Here is an 18,900-nt window from a genome sequence, read left to right on the forward strand (position 1 = left end):
CCTGCTAGTAAACATTGAACATGAAATTACTGAACTTGTATTTGTAATTGTGCATTATACACATACAAGAAGTTTTTCATATGCATGAATCCTGATAGAGACTAAACCATAAGACTAATGTATTTAGGAATTCCTCTGTTTAGGCATTTGCTGGAGAGGTTGATTGGTTTATACTGTGTTTTAATGATGGTAATGTTGCAGCTGACAACCGCATCCAGGGAGGAACTAAAAAAACGTCAGCCAAAATGAAGCTGCTGCTTACCATGAAGGGTAAGTGTTTTGGTATTTTAAAGTGTTTTGACTGGTTTTGGTAATTTATTGTGAATTAATATCATTTATGTACAGTGGAAGAACTAAGAATACGAGTAATTTTTAAAAAATAGCCTAGAAAAAGTATAGTTGACCCCAACATGAAAATTATTTTACTTACCATCATGTACAATACCGAATCACTAACTTATGTAGAATACAAAATAAGATATTTTGAAAAAAAAAATATATATATATATATATACATTTTCTTCATACAATTAAAGTCCATGGACTTCAAAATATCTTATTTTGTGTTTGATAAGAATTTCCAGTCATAAATGTTTGGATAGACGACATTAAATAATGATTTAATTTTCATTTTGGTCGTGAACTATCCTTTTAGCACCATATTTATTTACTCACTAGTGAATTTGTTAAAAAAAAAAACATGACAGGCAAATAAAAATAATGAAATTTATATTTTCTGTACTTCAAATAAATGCTTGTGAATGCAATCATGTTTCTGTTCCTTTTTTTGGTCGTTTGAATCAAAATTAAATGAATGTGGGCAATAATCCCTGTCGAAATGGTTTTGAGAAAAATGTACCAATAGATGGCAGTAGATGCTTCTGTGTGGACGTTTTTATGATAAACTCTTTAGATAATATACACAATATAGATTAAATTATATATGTATTACGAATTCTGTGTCTAAATATAAACCGATGAGATGGCCCTACGTGGTTGATGAGATGTCTGCAAAAATAACAAGGATCATGTGTAACACTAGTTCTAAGCTAAAGAGTGTAAAGACCCACATCTGGTGAATTTTAACCATGTTGTAAGAATATTACAGTACTCTATGCAACTAAGGGATTTTTAATGACTATCATGAAGAATAATACCCTTAATACATTGAATGTAGTACAATCTATCTGATGAGACAATTATTCTGAAGCTGGACCACAAATGTCCTCAAATGCATCAATATTCACAAATAAAAGTATGTAAAGGGTCCAGCTCTTTTGCTTTATACAACCAAAACCTCCTCTGGATGACCCTATTCTGACATGTTGAAGGTCAATGTCACCAACACAAGTCTCCCTCCCACAATCAATTCCTCTTGTGACAATCTGCACCTCCACAAGAGATAGATAAGCCGTCAACAACAGCTGTAGTCCCCTTCCTCGTCTCAGCCAGGACCCCGTTTGGAAAACTCAAGACCGTCTGGTTCGAAAAGCAGCCAATAGAAAAATTCCGCTGTGCTGTTGCTATCTAGCCTCGTGCCTTGCTGACCAATCAGATTGCTGCTGGTGAAGGGAGGGCGAGGTAACCGTGTGAGCGAGAGCCTGAGTGCAAGGGAAGCCTTATCGCGGAGGCACGGCTAAAGACAACATTTGCAAAATGCCGAATAAAACTAAAAAAGAGAAGGTAAAGTACAGATTACAATCATAACACATGTCTAATTAACGCGTCCGAGAATTCAGTTTGTAAAACAATTATTCTGCAGCATTTACTAGCATTTTTTTGTAAGTGAAGGCCGCGCTAGCCGCTACGTTAGCCCGCTAAGAGCGCATTTGTACATGTATGCCTCAAGTCAATATACTGACAGTTACGTGTTCAGAAAATTTTGAAAAAAAAAAAACACGTTTTCTTTAGTTCAGTGTGACGGGAATTTAAATATGAATCATGTATGTTTGAAAGAGTGCTCTTCGATAGCTGTTTTACCCGGTGTTTGCTTTACAGATCAGTTTTCTATAGTAAGATTATGATCGGCCGTTAATATGTGAATAGATGCGTATTAGTTGACAGATTGCAGCATAAGCTGGACACGCAAACATGTTCTCCTGTCCCTGCATGAGTCAATGTTTCAGTGGACAAGCTGTGGACATCGTTACATAAACGCTCGATATATTAGTGGACAAGTTTGTCACTGTGTATATGATGCTGGACGGTGTGAACTGAAATCATTTATCATTCCCAGAAAGCAGTCAATGTTTTGTGAATGTCATTGTCTGATTCAAAATCTAGTTGCAATTGGCCATCACCTGTCATACCAGCCCTGCAGCACGACCTGCCCATGATTTGACTTGTATGCAGACCGTCCCCAAGATAAAAGGAGTGATCAAAATAATAAGAGCTTCCTTTGATTTATGACTCAGATGTTAAATTATTGTTTCTTTTGTGGTCATTACAGGAACCAACCAAATCTGCAAAAAGCAGCACGAAAAACAGTAATGCCGGTGGCGGAAAGGATGCTGGCACTGAAAATTCAGAAGAGGTAAAGATGACAGTTTTAAAAACATAACTCATACTCTGTTTGACCGTAGGGCTGCCTAGTGGACTTGGCACAAATACTTGCTTGCTAAGTGTTGTAGCTGGGCTTTTTCATTCCTCGGGGCACAAGAAGGCTAAAATTCAATTTTGGAGCCTTTTTGCGAGGCAGCGTTCATTATGCATAGTAATCGGTGCACTTCCTGTTGATTCTGCTGGTGTTACACACAGTTGCACGTTTAGCTTGTCAAACTCTGAAGTGTATCATGCTGAGGATGGTAAAGCCCTTGATATCTACCTTGCTTCCAGACAAACCCTCATTTCAATTTCTGCTTTATTAAATAACCAAGATTGAAGTGGCTCTTAAAGCTGTTCTTTATTCTCCTGCATAAAGCAATGCAAATCCCCTCTCAAAATGAGCCTAGACTGTAGGTCTGTCTGTGTCATTAAATCTAATAGCAGTAGCTTAAAATATGTTTTTCTGTCCTTCCTTTTACGTCTTCAAGTTGTGCTTAATTTGTGACAGCGGCACGGATCGGGTAAATTGCAAGATACTGTATTGCTTCAAAATGTTCAAATATTGTTTTGAACATTGCACAGTTGCCCCAAATACAATATTGTTATCCTTTTTTTAATGTAATGTTTTGAGAGGTGGGAATAGGTGACTAGAATTTTATTTAACAAATTATATGAATATGTTGTCTGCACTAATATTTCTACTTGGTTCATGAAAGGTAGTCTATAAAAAAGGTTTTGTTTTTTTGTTTTTTTTTACTACAGTTTACTACTGCTTTTAGCATTGTTCTGTTTTTAATGGTTGCTTTGGCGTCTGTGTCCAGTCAGACTTGTTTTTTTAGACCCTAGTAAAGAAGCATTCGTGCGATAAGGCAAATGTGCACTACATTTTTGTTGTTGCCTTCTTGCGTCAGTAGTGATTTGCGAGCTAATGAAATTTGTATGCGTTTACGTATTGACTTGTATCCCTCTAAGTGTGCAGTTGTATTGACGTAATAGCTTGTCTCTGTAAACCCTGTTGGGACTGAAATATCTCGGTGTTCATCAAAGTGATACTGACGGCTGGAATCAGCAGGCAGAGAGTGTGACGTAGCAGCGGGTGAAGTTTATTGATTTGATCTATTTTAAGTCAGGCTCAGTCATGCAACCGCTGTGACTGAGGCCAGCTTTGCAATGCTATGGGCAGGCCTCAACATGTGTTTCACAGCATCAGTCTGTACACACACACACATACCATTTGTTGCTTGGACAGTGTCGCTTTTTCTTCATTAAAAACCTTCAATACATTAAAGCTTTTTCCATGAGGGCATTCAGTTGTTTTGGAAATGTCACATGCTTGCATGTTGCTCATTTAGCAATTTCTACTGCTTTTTGAAGTGCTTCAGCCATGGTGTTAGTAATGCATTGTGGGTTAGCATTGATTCTGTGTTCCTATAATCCAGAGATCAGCTTTGTTTCTTAATCAATGTGCTTCTAAAGCCGGGTGCACACTGTGTGATTATTTTTTGCCTCAATTATGCTGCCTGAGACTAATTTCAGGGATCGTGAAAATTTTTTGTCGTAGGGCAAAATTGGCAGCCTTGGATAGCTTAGTGTGACATTCTCACTGGCGGTCGATTAATTGCCTTTGCAATTAATCTTAGCCTCACACGAAGTTCAGACAGTATCAGAAATATTGTATTAGCTAAGATGTATATCGCACAGTCATAAAAGATGGGGGTTGTTGCATAATCTGCCTCGGCTTTTGCACACTGCGGTCATATCGTACAATTTGAAAAAAAACCAAAAAACAGGCATTTTGCATGATTTAGTTTTGAGGACAGTCCCACAGCGGTAATACTATGTTTCTCATCTATGGTCAAAACAGATTCTGTGACGCTCGTTTTATATGGAAGACGCATATTTATTTGATAGTGTAGCTCAGGCTACTCATGAATATTTAATGTGGGCTGAATCTAGATATGGTAATAAGGAGGTATGTAGGTTAGGTTAGTTGTGGACTTCAACTCCCACGGGTTAGAGAGGCAGTTTGCTTGCAGATTGTTGACTGATGTGGTGCGTTGCTTTGTTTCAGCAGTTCTCAGTGGTTGCATGGGTTTTATACAATGTTTTGCCATCGGATAAAACTTCAACCTTTTGTACAATATGAGCCATTTATGCTGGACTTGACAATTGAGTGTAAATGTGGAAATATTTACGTCAAACGTCAAAATATCGTTTATTGTAAATATCACGGTCTTACCCTAAGCTCTTTCCTAAGCAATGTGTCCAATGTGAGAAAAGAGAATGATGCAAAGTTTAACTGGTGCATCTATAGACAATGAAGTCAGCTGTTTTAAAGACCCAATAAATTAAATTTATAGTTTTTACCGTGTTATCTTTAAGGTCATTTATATGCTAGTAGACTCCTAAAGTTGACCATTTGATGGCATTTAAAATTTATAGTCTTTCTCTTCTGAGAAAGCAGAGCAAAAATATTGATGACTCATCTGGCACTGATGGGTGTATCCAAATATTTCTCCAATAAAATGCTTTCCAGAATGAGTATGTACCCTGCATCTGATTAGCAGGATTGCCTTTTTCCTCTTTGGTCGCTGTATTTTGTCTCTTCTATTGTGTTTGCCATCAGGAAGACACTGGAGTCTGACCTTCTGTGACCAAAAGTGGTGCCATGGCGTAGAACTGCATAACATGCCCATTTTGATTCTGAACATTGTGTTGTTGTTTTCTCTCCAGGCCCAGCAGACAGCCAGCAAGCGTCCCAGCAACAGCACTCCACCTCCCACTCAGCTCAACAAAATTAAGTACTCAGGTGGGCCTCAGATTGTAAAGAAGGAGCGTCGACAGAGTTCGTCACGATTCAACCTCAGCAAGAACCGGGAACTGCAGAAGCTTCCCGCCCTCAAAGGTAGAAACGACTCCAACCAGAACATAGTCATCGCTCACAGTTCTTCTTACTTTGTTGATGATTTCTTGGAATGATCAAGTGATCTGTTGTTGTGTATGTATCACAGTGAATGGTGCTAATTGTGTTAACTGTTGGAGGGCAGCCTCACATGACTCCTGAATTATTTTTTTTAGCCTGTTACTGTGGCAGATGGAGCTTTGTTTGAAGTGAGACACACCAAGTATTTTATTCCAGCAAATCGACAAATAAATTTGGAACAGATACACTAGGTCTTTAAATATTTCTGCTTCAAACTGTATTTAATAATTATGGAATTATTTATAGGCCTACTAATTATATATACATTTGGAATCGATATTGAGAGCTTTCACTGTTCAGATCATTGTTTCCAATCATTGGATGTTCTTTCCTAATCTTTCTCTCCCTTGTTCTTGCAACGTGGTGTTCTCAGTCAGGGAGAGTCCTTCCTGTCTGGCCACGCAGGGAGTTTGAGCACATGACAACTCATAGACAGTAATTGGATCAGCAGTGCAAGTGTCTGCACTAAGTAGGACAGTGAAACCTTGCCACAGCTCACAATTTAGAGTTACAGTCTAATCTCCAATCTAATCAAGCCTGTTACTTGCTGTTCATTTCTTAGAATCTGACGTGGATTGTTCCTAGAAGGCATACGGTTTGATTAATTTATTCAGCACTGCATCATCAGCTATTGTGCTGTTTTCATTTTATTAGCTCCTGTTTGGACCTGCAATTAATATCCATCTCAGGTGGTCATGTGATCACAAATGGTTAGCCAAGAATTTCAAATGTCTCAAATGCTTCCTTTGGGTCTCTGTTTTGTGACTGCATACATTTACTGCGTTGTTGTGTTGCTGCATGTTTGGTAGCCCAAGAAAGTGTTAACGCTTGGAAAATATAGCTGAAAACTCCTGTTGTGGTAGAATGATTGAATGACAGGGTTTGATGCTTACTTTCCCCCCCCCAAAGAGTACATGTGCACCTAAGTAAAAAAAAATAATAATAATTTTAGGGGCACAGTAAAAATTGATTAAATAAGTTTTTGGATATGAAGCATTCACTTATTTTTTATGAAATCATAGCCTTTTGAAGTTCAGTTATCAGGCTTGTATCAGGATTCCTGTTTTTCCATTCCCAAATTTAAGACCTCAAAATGAAAATTAAGATGTTTCTTATACCATTTAAGATACTCTTAGTTTTTAAGGACACTGGGACTTTTGCACATTTGCTCCTAAATGTATTTTAGTTTGCAGAAACTATTTTTAGTCACAAATGCAGTGAAACGCTGGCACTGTCGAGGTGATTTAGGCAGTTCTTCAGTGTTGTTTGGGGCACATCAAGTTGCTTTAGTATTTACACTACAATGTGTTGTGGTCACATGAAGGTGATGTATTTTCAGTCCTTAAAAGCTGTTTTTCCACAGACCAAGTGAAGCACAGGCTATTTGTGAATGATGTTCATCGGTGGTTTTGAGCTGTGGTGACAGCAGTCTGAGGCCCCAGAGCTGGACCAGTCATTTTCCACACATGATCAGCACATTCGTATAGATTGTCTCATAATGTGACCCCTCGACCTGCACCTAAACTCTGCTCTTGCCAAGGAGTAGTACCCTGAGGAAGGCAGTTAACTGTCAGTCCCTGTGGTTTCATAAATAGAAGAATGATGCTCCGTTTTCGAGAAAAGTTACTGTTTCTATTATTACTATAATGTGAAACACAAGTTTGGTGGTTGTGGTAGAAGTAATTGCTGCAGTGACTGTTGCAATGTGTTTTAGTTCTGATGTTGTGTATCTGCATGCTACAACAATGATCTCGATTAACCACGCTGTGTCTTAAAATACTCCGAGTTGCATAACGCGTCATGAGTGTTCTTGTGGAGCCTTGGCCATTACACGTATTCACCTTTCTATGCAGGGTGCCAAACAGATGTATGCATCAAGAACAATGTCTCCATGTGTTTGTTTCTGACCCAGGCAACGCTGTTTCTAGTGATCTGGCACTGTCTCTGGATGTCCACATGGCAAACAAACAGAGGAAGCATGGAGATCTCCCTTTTCCTGTCTTTGTGTGAGAACTATGCCAAACCAGCTCAGTGTTTATGTCTAGGAATTCCATTGAAGCGAGTGATTTTACTTCGGTATCTGCCATGATGCCAGTTTGGGTGGCAAATGTATGTATCAGGGATATATATCAGGGAGTCCACAGCAAAAAATTATACTTTTTAACACTGGCCTTCATTTAAAAACAAACATATTAATATAAATGAACAAATTATGCAGGTATTGTGACTTTTTTTTTTTTTTTTAAGCTTTTTTTATTTCAGTATTGAGTTTGTTCCTGAAGTACTGGTACTTTTAATGTTACTAGTGTGTTTTAAATGGGCATGCTGGGAGAAGTAATATTTATTATGAATGAAGACTTAATGATTAGAAATACATCAGTGGACTAAAAGTTGATACAGGTAGAGACAGAATGCAGACGACAGCATGCATAATTTATTTATGCATGTATTTTGGCTGTGTGTGCGCAAGTAGATCAATTCTCTGTGAGCTCTGTGCTCTGTTTTCCAACATAAGTGGATTATGTAAGTTTTCAGATAACATATTTCAACAGGCTTTCGAATGAGTGCTTGCTTATATTTTCGCAGTTTTGTGAAGAACATTGTGTGTCATGTGGTGGTTGCCTGCAGGATAATGATCTCAGTATACCATACAGACGTTCATGCAGTAGAAAGACTGCTCATTGTGTGAGGCATACAAGACTGTCACAGAAGCATCATTCTGACTGCTGAAGATGATTAGCTGAGGAAATTCAAACCTAGGATATCTTGAGTTTAAAGTCGGCATGAAATCAAAATGGAAAATTCTTATTTTTTAATGGAATACTGTAGTGACTATTATAAATAATTTATCTGTGCACTTCATTATTTTTTTAAAATTCATGTGCCTTTGTAATCTTTAATCAAAAATGTTAACCTCTCCTCCCCCTCAAAACGACGACTCTTCTCTTCCGGTCACGAGTGATGGCGCAAGGGCGGAGCTAGTGACGTGAGGGGTAAACGCTTGGATAAACGACAGAATGAGTCATTCTGGGGAAAAGCTGAAGCTGATGCTTCACTTTATAGAAATCAATGCATTGACCAGTGCTGACGCGAGCCATGGGGGAGTGCACTACTCTTAAAAGTTGAAAGGATATTACCACAACATTACTCTTAGGACATCGCAAACTTTTTTTTTTTTTTTTTTTTTAATGAATATGACTTAACCTGATGGAGGACACGCTCAGTCATTCAGGCTGTCTCTCTCTCTCTCACGCGCGTAATATTTTGTGCCGTTGATCGTCCTTGTCGCCGTCATCCTTAATAAATAAAAAGGAAATTCTTCATGCTAGGGTGCCTCAACTAACTGCAAACTGGCATTCAGATCTGCCTCCATTTTGTTAGCAACGCCCCAAGTTCCAATGGTCCAATCAATTCTCGAAGGACAAAATCAAGTCCCGCCCTCTCATTTCAGATGCCGTTTCACTCGGATAGACGTCACACTAGAGTTTCATGCCGACTTTAAAAAAGATTCAGTTTTGCTTAGGAAAATATGTAATACACAGTATTTATCTAATGTTTTTGTTTCAGTTTTGGTTTACAGTGGTCAAACTGCATTACAGATCCTTAATTTCAGCCTCGTGTTCTTTAAATATAATTTATTTTTTTTAGTATTTAGTACATTACATTTAGTAAAACAATAAAGCCACACAGATTTTATCAGCAGTCAGTATTGTTATGAAGGAGTAGTTCACCTTTAACCTATTTTTTGTTATGGATTATTGACTCTTATTTTGGTTTGTAGTAATGGATTAAATGTTAAAACGCCTAAATAATGGATTTGTTTGTTACAAACATGCAGCATTTAGATTCACAGGGTGTTAGATTGGAGTGATGTGGATTACCTGTGGATTATGGTTGTTTTTATGAGCTGTTTGGACTCTCACTCTGACGGCACCCATTCACTGTTGAGGATCAAAATAATTTTACTATGGGTTTGACTTCAGCTCATCCGAGTCAGAATCTTTCGTGCATTCAGAACAAGAAATGGTGTACTGTTCAAATAGTTTGTCTGAATTAAAATGTTGGGACCCACTTTATGTTAGGTGGCCTTAACTACTATGTACTTGCATTTAAATTAATCATTTGATACAATGCACTTATTGTGTACATACATGTTCTTACATTGTACTTCTATTTTTAAACATACCTATATGTAATTAATTTCTGGAATTACATTTATAATTACACTGTTGACCCATCCCTTACACCTTAACCCACCCTTAAACCTACCCATACCACCAAACCTGGCCCTAACCTTACCCGTATCCCACCGCAATAACAGCAAAAGTGTTTTGCAATGCAATAAGTACATTGTACTTATTTTTTGATGCAAGTACATAGTAGTTAAGGCCACCTAATATAAAGTGGGACCAAATGTTGTAATAGAAATCCATGTCTGTTTGGTTGTAAACTTGTGTGACTGAAAGAACACTGAGATAGTATAAAAACATCCTGCTTTGGGCTCGTTGATTTGCCTGTGGAGGTTAATTCTCAGACTTATGACTGCCTGTTTGTGGTGTGCTGCTGAAGGGCAAGGTAACCACTGAAGTGATGATTTTTCCACTGAGGTTGGGGTTATACCTACATATATGGTTGACATTCTTGATCAAATCTTTTCACAATATCATATGTGCAATAGGAGCTTCACCACCTGACCTCACGCCCTGACTAAAGAAAGTGCAGTCAGTCCTGTTTGGTTTGCCAGCACACACAGGTCATTGGGTCGTAATTTGGATGATTAGTCTGGATTACGTTTAGCTCAAGATCCACTGTGAAAACAATCTCGTATGACCCTAAACACTTGAGCTGTTGCACTGAACCCGGCTCAGTGTCTTGTTGGAGTGTTGTGTGTTGGTTGCTGCAGGCGCAGCTATAGAGCATGTGAGAGGACATAGATCGCATTGGTTGTGTGGGACAAGAGGTCAGATGTTAGCATTAATAGCTGCTGTTTTGGTTTTGTGAGAGTATACGGGCATCGCAGCACACAACTGTGTGACCACTTATCATTTTTAACAGACTATTTTAATCCACTTGCCCTAAGAACCATGCACAACTGCTCCTCCCTCTTTCTTGTCATCTGTCTGGGAGCCCTGGGGTTATTGCATGTGCTCTTCAAAAGCACTGGGTGTTTTCTTTGAATTGGGCTACAATAGTCACATTATAATCTTGCTATGGAGATGCCTCTGGAGACATTTGTTGTTATTTTTGGATATTATTTGTTGTTTGTACTTGTTGACCTTGTTCATCTGTTTTATGTTAGCTAATGAACTATGTTAACATTACATTTGGTCGTGTGTCAAGGTCTTATAAGTGTTTATATTACAAAATTGCAAAAAACAAAATACTAATGCTTAGTCTTGTCAAAAGACCCGGTACTTTGGTAAAGTTGGTGGTACCGATTACCCAGTCAACCCAGTTCTTGATGCGTATGGCCCTATGATTTCCGCGGTGCAGAAGACGCGGACGGAATCTCGGAATTTACAGTTTAACACGGAATGTCACAGAATTTGTCAAAGTTTAGATTAATTAATCAAAAGTAGGTCATTACACTTAAAGGGGTCCTATTATGCTCTTTTACAAAGTCTTGATTTTGTTTTGGGGGTGTACTAGAACATGCTCTTATGCTTGGTGGTTAGAAAATCGCATTATTTTTCACATTATTTTTGGCACAAACAGCTCGATTAGTTCCGGGTTTGGTTCCGCCTTCCGAAAAATGAAATGTTTTGTGATTGGTTAGCTGTCCCAGTGCGTTGTGATTGCTTAGAACAGCTTAGACGGTGTTTTAGTACTGCCCCGCCCCTTGCCAAAACAGCAAGTTCGTCAATATTGCCATATCAATTCAGACCCCGAAAATATTGAACAATACGATCGCGCAGAACCTTTGCACACACAAATATTGCAAAACATATTAAAGTGGTAACATCATTGGGGTTTTTTTGGTTTGTTTTCTTTTGGCTAAATCACGTTTTAGATAGGATGTCAACAACAGCTTAAAAATAACTGCATTTTCTATGTACAGATTAGTGCAACGGTAATATTTATTATGTTTATTGTTCTTTAATTATAACATTATAACATGGATTGCAGTGAAACGGTTATACAGTTGATCTTATTTATACCATTTATACCACTATTTGTGGCGGCATATATATATATGCAAATTCATTCTCTGCCAGCAGGAGGCGCTGTTGGAGTGATAGAGCGAGGTTTCCCCGGTAATGCTGTACAAAGCAGAGCTCCGCTCACAAACGCTGCTTTATCAGAAGTTACATGCAAGAAAAAATTAAAATGACATCCAAAATTTTCTGAAGACAGTCGGTTTCCTTCATAAATACAGTGATATAAAAACACCCGCACCGGGTTGCGATTTTGAAACGTGCAGTGCTCAACCAAGCGTTCTCCCCACCCCCCAACCAGTCGAATTTCTGTAGGCGGGATTTATTTGAATGATATTCTAATGGGCCGCTTTGTGATATCACAAATACAGGAAAACAACTTTGTAGTCCAAACGAGCCGTTCGTTGTAGTTGTTGAAAAGGGATTTTTTAAAAACGAGATATCTCCCCTTTGGAGTGGACTTTGAGATTTGTAACTTTGTAGATCGTTTTATGCCCAAACATACACACTACACACTGACTAAAATTCAAAAAGTGAAAGCATAATAGGACCCCTTTAAACCAAATCGCGATATGGACCAGTATCTGTAAATATTAAACCGCAAAAGTCGATTCAAATATGAATCCTGTATGTTCTGCGTGTCTCTGTGTGAATAAATGAATGGCAGAGACGTGCGGTTTTGTTTACTACATACACTGAAGCGCGTGTGATGCTTGCGCGGTGATTTCAACATCTGATTTCAATAAATACATAAACAACATCTCCAGAACTGCTCTGAGAGTCACTACACGAGCATTTTACCGTTTCATTGAGTAAAACCAGCGTCAATTTAAAGGTATTCACTGCAACCCATCAAAATAAAAGTTCGGTTTAACTAAAGACATTGTACCGTTACTATTATTTAGTAGAATGTATGTGATAGGCTACTACTACTGTTGGAAAAATTAATAAAACTTTATTTTTTAATAAATAATAATTATTTTTAATTTAATAAATAACACACTATTAGTAAATAGTAAATCCCCTTTATTTACCTAAAAATAAAATGTTTAAATTTCATTAATTAAAAGACAAATTAAATGTGGGTGAAATTTGTTTGCTGTTTTTCATACTTTTATTACTTGCGGAAAAACTTGAAACACAATTTTAAATAAGTATAAAGAATGGCATTGATTTTTGTACATTTTATTTTTGTTTGACTTTATTAATAAATAAATAAAAAAGTGTGTTTTTGTGTTTTGCATTGGTACCGAGAACTGTGGATTTTCACTGGTATCGGTACCGAATACGAAAAGTTTGGTACCGTGACAACACTACTAATGCTGTTGATTGCGAAAAAACTTAACTAATTAATCCCATAGTTTTCTGTAATTAATTGTGAGTGATTAATCACACTTAATAGTAAAGTTTGTAATCAAATATACTTTCACATTAAATCTCCAAATTTTGGGCAACAATCATTATAAATTTCAGAAGATTAAAGTGTAAAAAAGTTACTGATTGATTCCTCTCTTTTTAAATGACAGTTCCTGAGTCATGACTGCAGTGATTGATTCAGACTGATTTGATTCGCCACTGGTTCATTAAAATGAACCAAACCAATTCAAGAATTCATCAGATTATGCAAGAGCAGTGCAACACAGCTCAAGCATATGGACATGGATAGTGGGAAACTGAAGCAATAGCCAGATGCACATTAAAAGAAAGAGAAAATACTAGGGATGTGACGAGATCTCGTGGCATGAGATATTCTCCGTTCTCCGATGTTTCTCACGAGAACGTGATGATATCCTTGCAAACCATTTTGCAGTGTTTACATTAGAGCTGCACCATTAATCATTAAAGAGAGCGATCAAAACGAAAGTATCTTAACACTTGTTTGTATTTTAACGCTTATCCTCTTCCACCAGGAGGTTTCGACAATCCGTTTAAAAAAAGTATTTGTCATTTAATCATTCATTCAAAGAGATTCTAATAGTGAAATGAGTCTTTATGAAGCGAGACACTGACTCCTTCATTGAATTTTTTTATTTTGTTCAAATGAATATATTTTTAAAAGACTTAAGCAATGAACATTTTGTCAGAACCACTAATAAATTACGTTATTTTTAGTTTTTTCAGAATCGTGAGAGAATCGTGATCTCCAATTTATTAAAAAAGAATTGTGATTCTCAATTTATCCAGAATCATGCAGCTCTAGTTTACATGTTGTTTATTACTGCATATAATTCATTAAAATAGAAGTTTAATTTCATAAAGTACAAGTTGATTTCAAAATGCACCTACATTTTTTGCATTTTGTTTTTCAGTTGAATAAAAGATTATTTTTCCCTATATATTTAATCATTGAGGATTTTCTTTTTTAAAAAGTAAAAATCTCGTCTCGTGGGATAAGCGTCTCGTCACACCCCTAGAAAATGCATAAAATTACAAACAAATTGCAAAATCCTAGGCCTGTTAATTTACTATTTAATCGTTAAGGTTTCTGTAATTAATCATGGATTACCACCTGTAGCATTACAATTTGTAATTGTCTGGGGACAGAATAAATATAGTCATTTGGCACTACAATATAATTTAAAGCCAGACATAAACTGCAAATTATTCGATTTTTAAATGTATTTAAAAACAATTACACAACAATTGCATTAAAAATATAACTTTTAATTTAAGTGCACTTAAAACAATGTTAATGTAAACCCATTACAATACATGTCACATTTAGCTGTGCCTTTTATGTAGGCTAGTGTGTTTGGTGTTGGTTTTTGTTTTTTCCATGTGTTAAACAACTTTGAATGACTTTCCTAAAAATACTCAACATTAAAGCAAATTAAAAACAAGGTTTTTCTGTGCTTCTAGCAGTAGGCTGCTTATGTTTCTGGCGGAGGCCTAACAACAGACAGGAAGTCAATCCCACATTCATAAGGGCTTCCCTCCCAGTGCTCAGCCCTGCTTTCCATCTGCAGGACTCAAGGAAACGCAAGGCTCATTAAGCAGTAATCACTGTGGACTAAATGGCAAGCCGAAGCTGTGTGTTCTATGTCATTTGTGTGTGTATGTGTACAAGAGACAGAGAGAGAGATAAACGGGTCCCTGCGGGTTCTGCAGCTCCAGGGTTGCAGTCACACACCGATTTGATTTGCTGGAGTTGTGACAACTTTGAGATAATTGAATAGGTCCTCTGTGAGACATTTGACCCGGTGCTGCTAAAGTGTCTGCATTGTGTGGGTTGAGGCAGTGCCTTTTCCCAGTCCGTTTTATGCAGTTCACACGATATAGCGATATAGCCTCAAAATTATTTTCATTTTCCATCCTTTTCCAATGAGCTACTGTCATTGATGACAGACTACCTAATAGGGGTGGGAGAAAAAAAATCAATTCTCCGATGCATCGCGATTCTCTCTTCAACGATTCTGAATCGATTCTGAGCTTGTTTTTTCCCCCCCGCATATCGCACGTGTGCGCGCTAGAGACGCGGCGGGCTTCATTGCACAGAATTTGCGCTCTGAGACACGTGCACGTTGCTTGACAGTGTGTGATTCCACCCGTTTTTTTTTTTCTTTAGATATGTTTTCATTTATACCGTTTGGAATGCAATACTATTAGATGCACGAAACTCACGCACTAACAGACTCTCACGTGCACTTTGTGTTTGTTTGTCCTGAAGATCGATTGTGGCTGCGGTTAAATGCATTAGCATTTTCGAATACTTTTATGCGAAATTAATGTAGGCTACACGCAGTCAGTTATGATTTCAGAGCAGGACAAAACATCTGATATCTCAAGATAGATCTGTGCATTAGTGTGAATGCAGCCTGTTAAAGCTGCCGCTGTCTTATGATCTCATCAGAAATAATAAAAAGGCAATAATGCTGAGGAAAAAAGAAAAAACATAACTATTGTCGTATACTTAAAGAACACTTATTTTAAATGAGTAATTTAAAAAAAAAAGTTTAAAAAAAGTACATTTTGCACAAAATAAATTTGATATAAAATTTATATGAAAATGTAGCCGTGTGCAGTAATATTGAAAACTGAGAATGTGACGCATCATGATATTGAGTTGATGATAATAATCGTAATTGAATTGAATTGTGAAACCAAGATTCACACCCCTGTTTTTAAGATGGCAGTACTGACATACAGAGATTCCAACTATAAACAAAAAGCATAGAAACTGCAATTTTGGTTAAAATGTAATGTCTTGAATTTTATTTAACAGAACAACAGTAAAATTACAATACTGACATTTATGAATTTTTATGGAGACCCACAGGAAGTCCTCAGTGCTTCTTTTTGTTGCCAGCAGCAGATTTATAAATTATTCTCATTACTAATTTGGGAAGATGCACGTATCACATTGTCACATGCCTTGTAAAAATTCATAAAAGTGTTACTGAGCAACTGACGAGTAACAGTTTCAGCGCAGATTTCCCTCACGGTTTGCACTTTGAACCCTGGCTAACGAGACAGCACCGCGAGCTCGTGCAGTGCTGTTTGAACACATGCAGTTCATGCACGTATTAGAAAACATAACGTTCTGCGGTGTATTTAATTGTTAAAGGCCATTTCACGATTTAAATCATCATACAGTAACCAGCAACAAGCACCCCTTCCTCTTCTCATCAAAGACATGAGATGCAGCACTAAACGGTCTCTCGCTGTCGGTGCTTGTAATGATTTTTGCGTCTTTCTCTGACAGTTATAAATGCTTCGACACTGCCGTCATGTTTGCTGCATTAGTGCGTGCCTCTATTTGATCGCGTCACGTCATTGTTCGGTACAATTTATTAGGTCTTTTTGTTTATTTTCAGCTGCCGAACAGTCGGTGCATCCCTAGTAAATACGGCATCGCGTCGCTATATAATTTATATCGCGATATGACACTTTTTTTATCATGTAAAAATTTATACCGGTATTATTGTGGACGGTATGATATGGCACACCCCTAGTTCACACACGTTTTCTTGCTCTGTTTTATACCATCCATTCAGCTTTTATAATTGATTGTCCACCCTTCATTATCGGATGTAGGGCCCTATAAAATCTGTTTTAATTTTTCCCAAATTCCATGTGTGTATATATAGCTACAGCCATATCACCCTGCAGCCCAAGACTGGTCACCCACTGAAGCTAAGCAGGGTTGAGCTAGTCAGTACCTGGATGGGAGACCTCCTGGGAAAACTAGGTTGCTGTTGGAAGAGGTGTTAGTGAGGCCAGCAGGGGGTGCTCACCCTGTGGTCTGTGTGGGTCCTAACTCCCCAGTATAGTGACAGGGACACTATACTGTAAAAAAGCACTTTCAGATGAGACGTTAAACCGAGGTCCTGACTCTCTGTGGTCATTAAAAATCTAATGACACTCATCAGGTGTGTTCGACTTCATGCGGCGCCGCACAGACCTATCGGCGAGAGCAGCCGCTTGCAGTCGGGCGCGGAATTGAAAGCAGAGACGTCAAGTCGGACACTTTCTGCTCCCGATAGTGATGCTCTCGCGGTGTTTGGATACTCTTATCACAGATGAAGTGAATAACATGCTACATTTGTCAAATGCACGGATGTTTTAGAAATGTTTTCATGAACAACAGAAACACTTTTTATATACTGCTTAATACAGGGCCATCTGTTCAAGAATAAAGTTCAACATAAACATGTACTAAAACACTATCAGTGTTTTTTATTATTAAATGTGACTCATTATAACATTGTGACTATACAGTAAAAAAGCTTTTACTGTTCTAAAACAGATTTGTGGGCAGTATTTTTTATTATGCAAAAATTATACAAAGGTTTGTACAAGCATATACAACTCACAACAAGTACAAAAACAAATAAACATTCATAAGAATATGTAAAGTGAATTCATGCCAGGGGTAAAATTACAACAATTTAAAGTAACAAAAAGCTTCATAGGTCCTTCTTGCTTTTTTGTTCTTAATTTTATCTAATGTAGTAGTACCATTTGTTTAATCTCTTTTTTTATAAAATGTTCCAAGTTTGGCTTAGCTTCCATTTTTTCACATGATTGTGATATTTTCCTAGTAAAATAATATTTGTGAGCTGTATTGGAATTGAAGATGTTAGAAACACACGTCATTGTTGTCATGTGGTGAATTTGGCCAATTGTGAAACAGCTGTGTGTTCATCAGCGCTCCCGCAGTCGCTCTGGAGAAACTGCGCGAGCTGAGTCAACCGGTTGTTTCAAACGCCTCGCGGTACTTTGATGCCACACGTGACAGTGTCGTGGCCGGCGCCGGTTCAAGTCAGACAAATTTTCTAACCGCATGCACTTCAAGTCAGCCGCCGATCGGTTTTCATGGCGCCGCATGAAGTCGAACACACCTATCGTAAAGAGTAGGGTGTAACCCCGGTGTCCTGGCCAAATTCCTCCACTGGCCCTTGTCAATCATGGCTTCCCAATAATCCCCATCCACTTGATTGGCTCTATGACACTCTCTCCTCTCCACCTGTAGCTGGTGTGTGGTGAGCGCACTGGCGCCGTTGTCCCAGGAGCTGCCGTCGCATCATCCAAGTGGATGCTGCACACTGGTGGTGGTTGAGGAGAGACCCCCCATGATTGTAAAGCGCTTTGGGTGTATTGCAATACACAATAAAGCGCTATATAAATGCCTCATTCATTCATATATATATATATATATATATATATATATATATATATATATATATATATATATATATTGACCGAATATAAGACGATGTTTGTTTTTCCTTGAAATACATCTGAAAAAACGCTGCTCGCCTTATATTCAGGGTCTAGACTTTGACATGTCAATAATACACCCACAACAATAGGTGGCGCCAAAAACGCATAAAACGAGTGTGCCATGAAATATGTAATGTAATGTGTGTTGTAAAGATCGCGACTGAAAACAAATGAAAAAGAAAAGCTTACAGAAGCATGATCGTGACTGTCATGTTAGCCTGACGGGACCAAACTTCCTCTGTAAGAGATTTTAAAACATAAGACGGTACCCAGATTTGAAGACTACAATAAGATTTCATGTCTACTGTTAATAACATTTTGGTAGGCTACTATGAGTTGGATAGCCTAATTGTTATATAATTCAGATGGGCTACCTGTTATTTCAATGGTATATCAAAATTTTCCAATGTCATTGTTGGTACATTTTACCAGTATTTACCATACTTTCAAAACAAAAATTAGAATTGGAAAAATATGCAATATGAAAATAATTTA

The 18,900-nt window shown here is 37.7% G+C and overlaps 1 protein-coding gene across 1 annotated transcript in view; it reads left to right on the top strand.

Annotated features, from left to right (window-relative positions):
- The first annotated feature begins 1,391 nt into the window (after positions 1-1,391).
- The window catches only part of ppp2r5d (protein phosphatase 2, regulatory subunit B', delta), a 48,977-nt gene continuing 31,468 nt past the window's right edge, over positions 1,392-18,900 (top strand). The window contains exons 1-3 of the mRNA XM_058795696.1: positions 1,392-1,683; positions 2,450-2,533; positions 5,278-5,449. Of these exons, the coding sequence (XP_058651679.1) occupies positions 1,657-1,683; positions 2,450-2,533; positions 5,278-5,449 (283 nt within the window). The 5' untranslated portion in view covers positions 1,392-1,656. The remainder of the gene's footprint in view (positions 1,684-2,449; positions 2,534-5,277; positions 5,450-18,900) is intronic.

The sequence above is a fragment of the Onychostoma macrolepis genome, chromosome 13 (genome assembly GCF_012432095.1).
Source record: "Onychostoma macrolepis isolate SWU-2019 chromosome 13, ASM1243209v1, whole genome shotgun sequence".
In the NCBI taxonomy this organism is placed as follows: domain Eukaryota; kingdom Metazoa; phylum Chordata; class Actinopteri; order Cypriniformes; family Cyprinidae; genus Onychostoma; species Onychostoma macrolepis.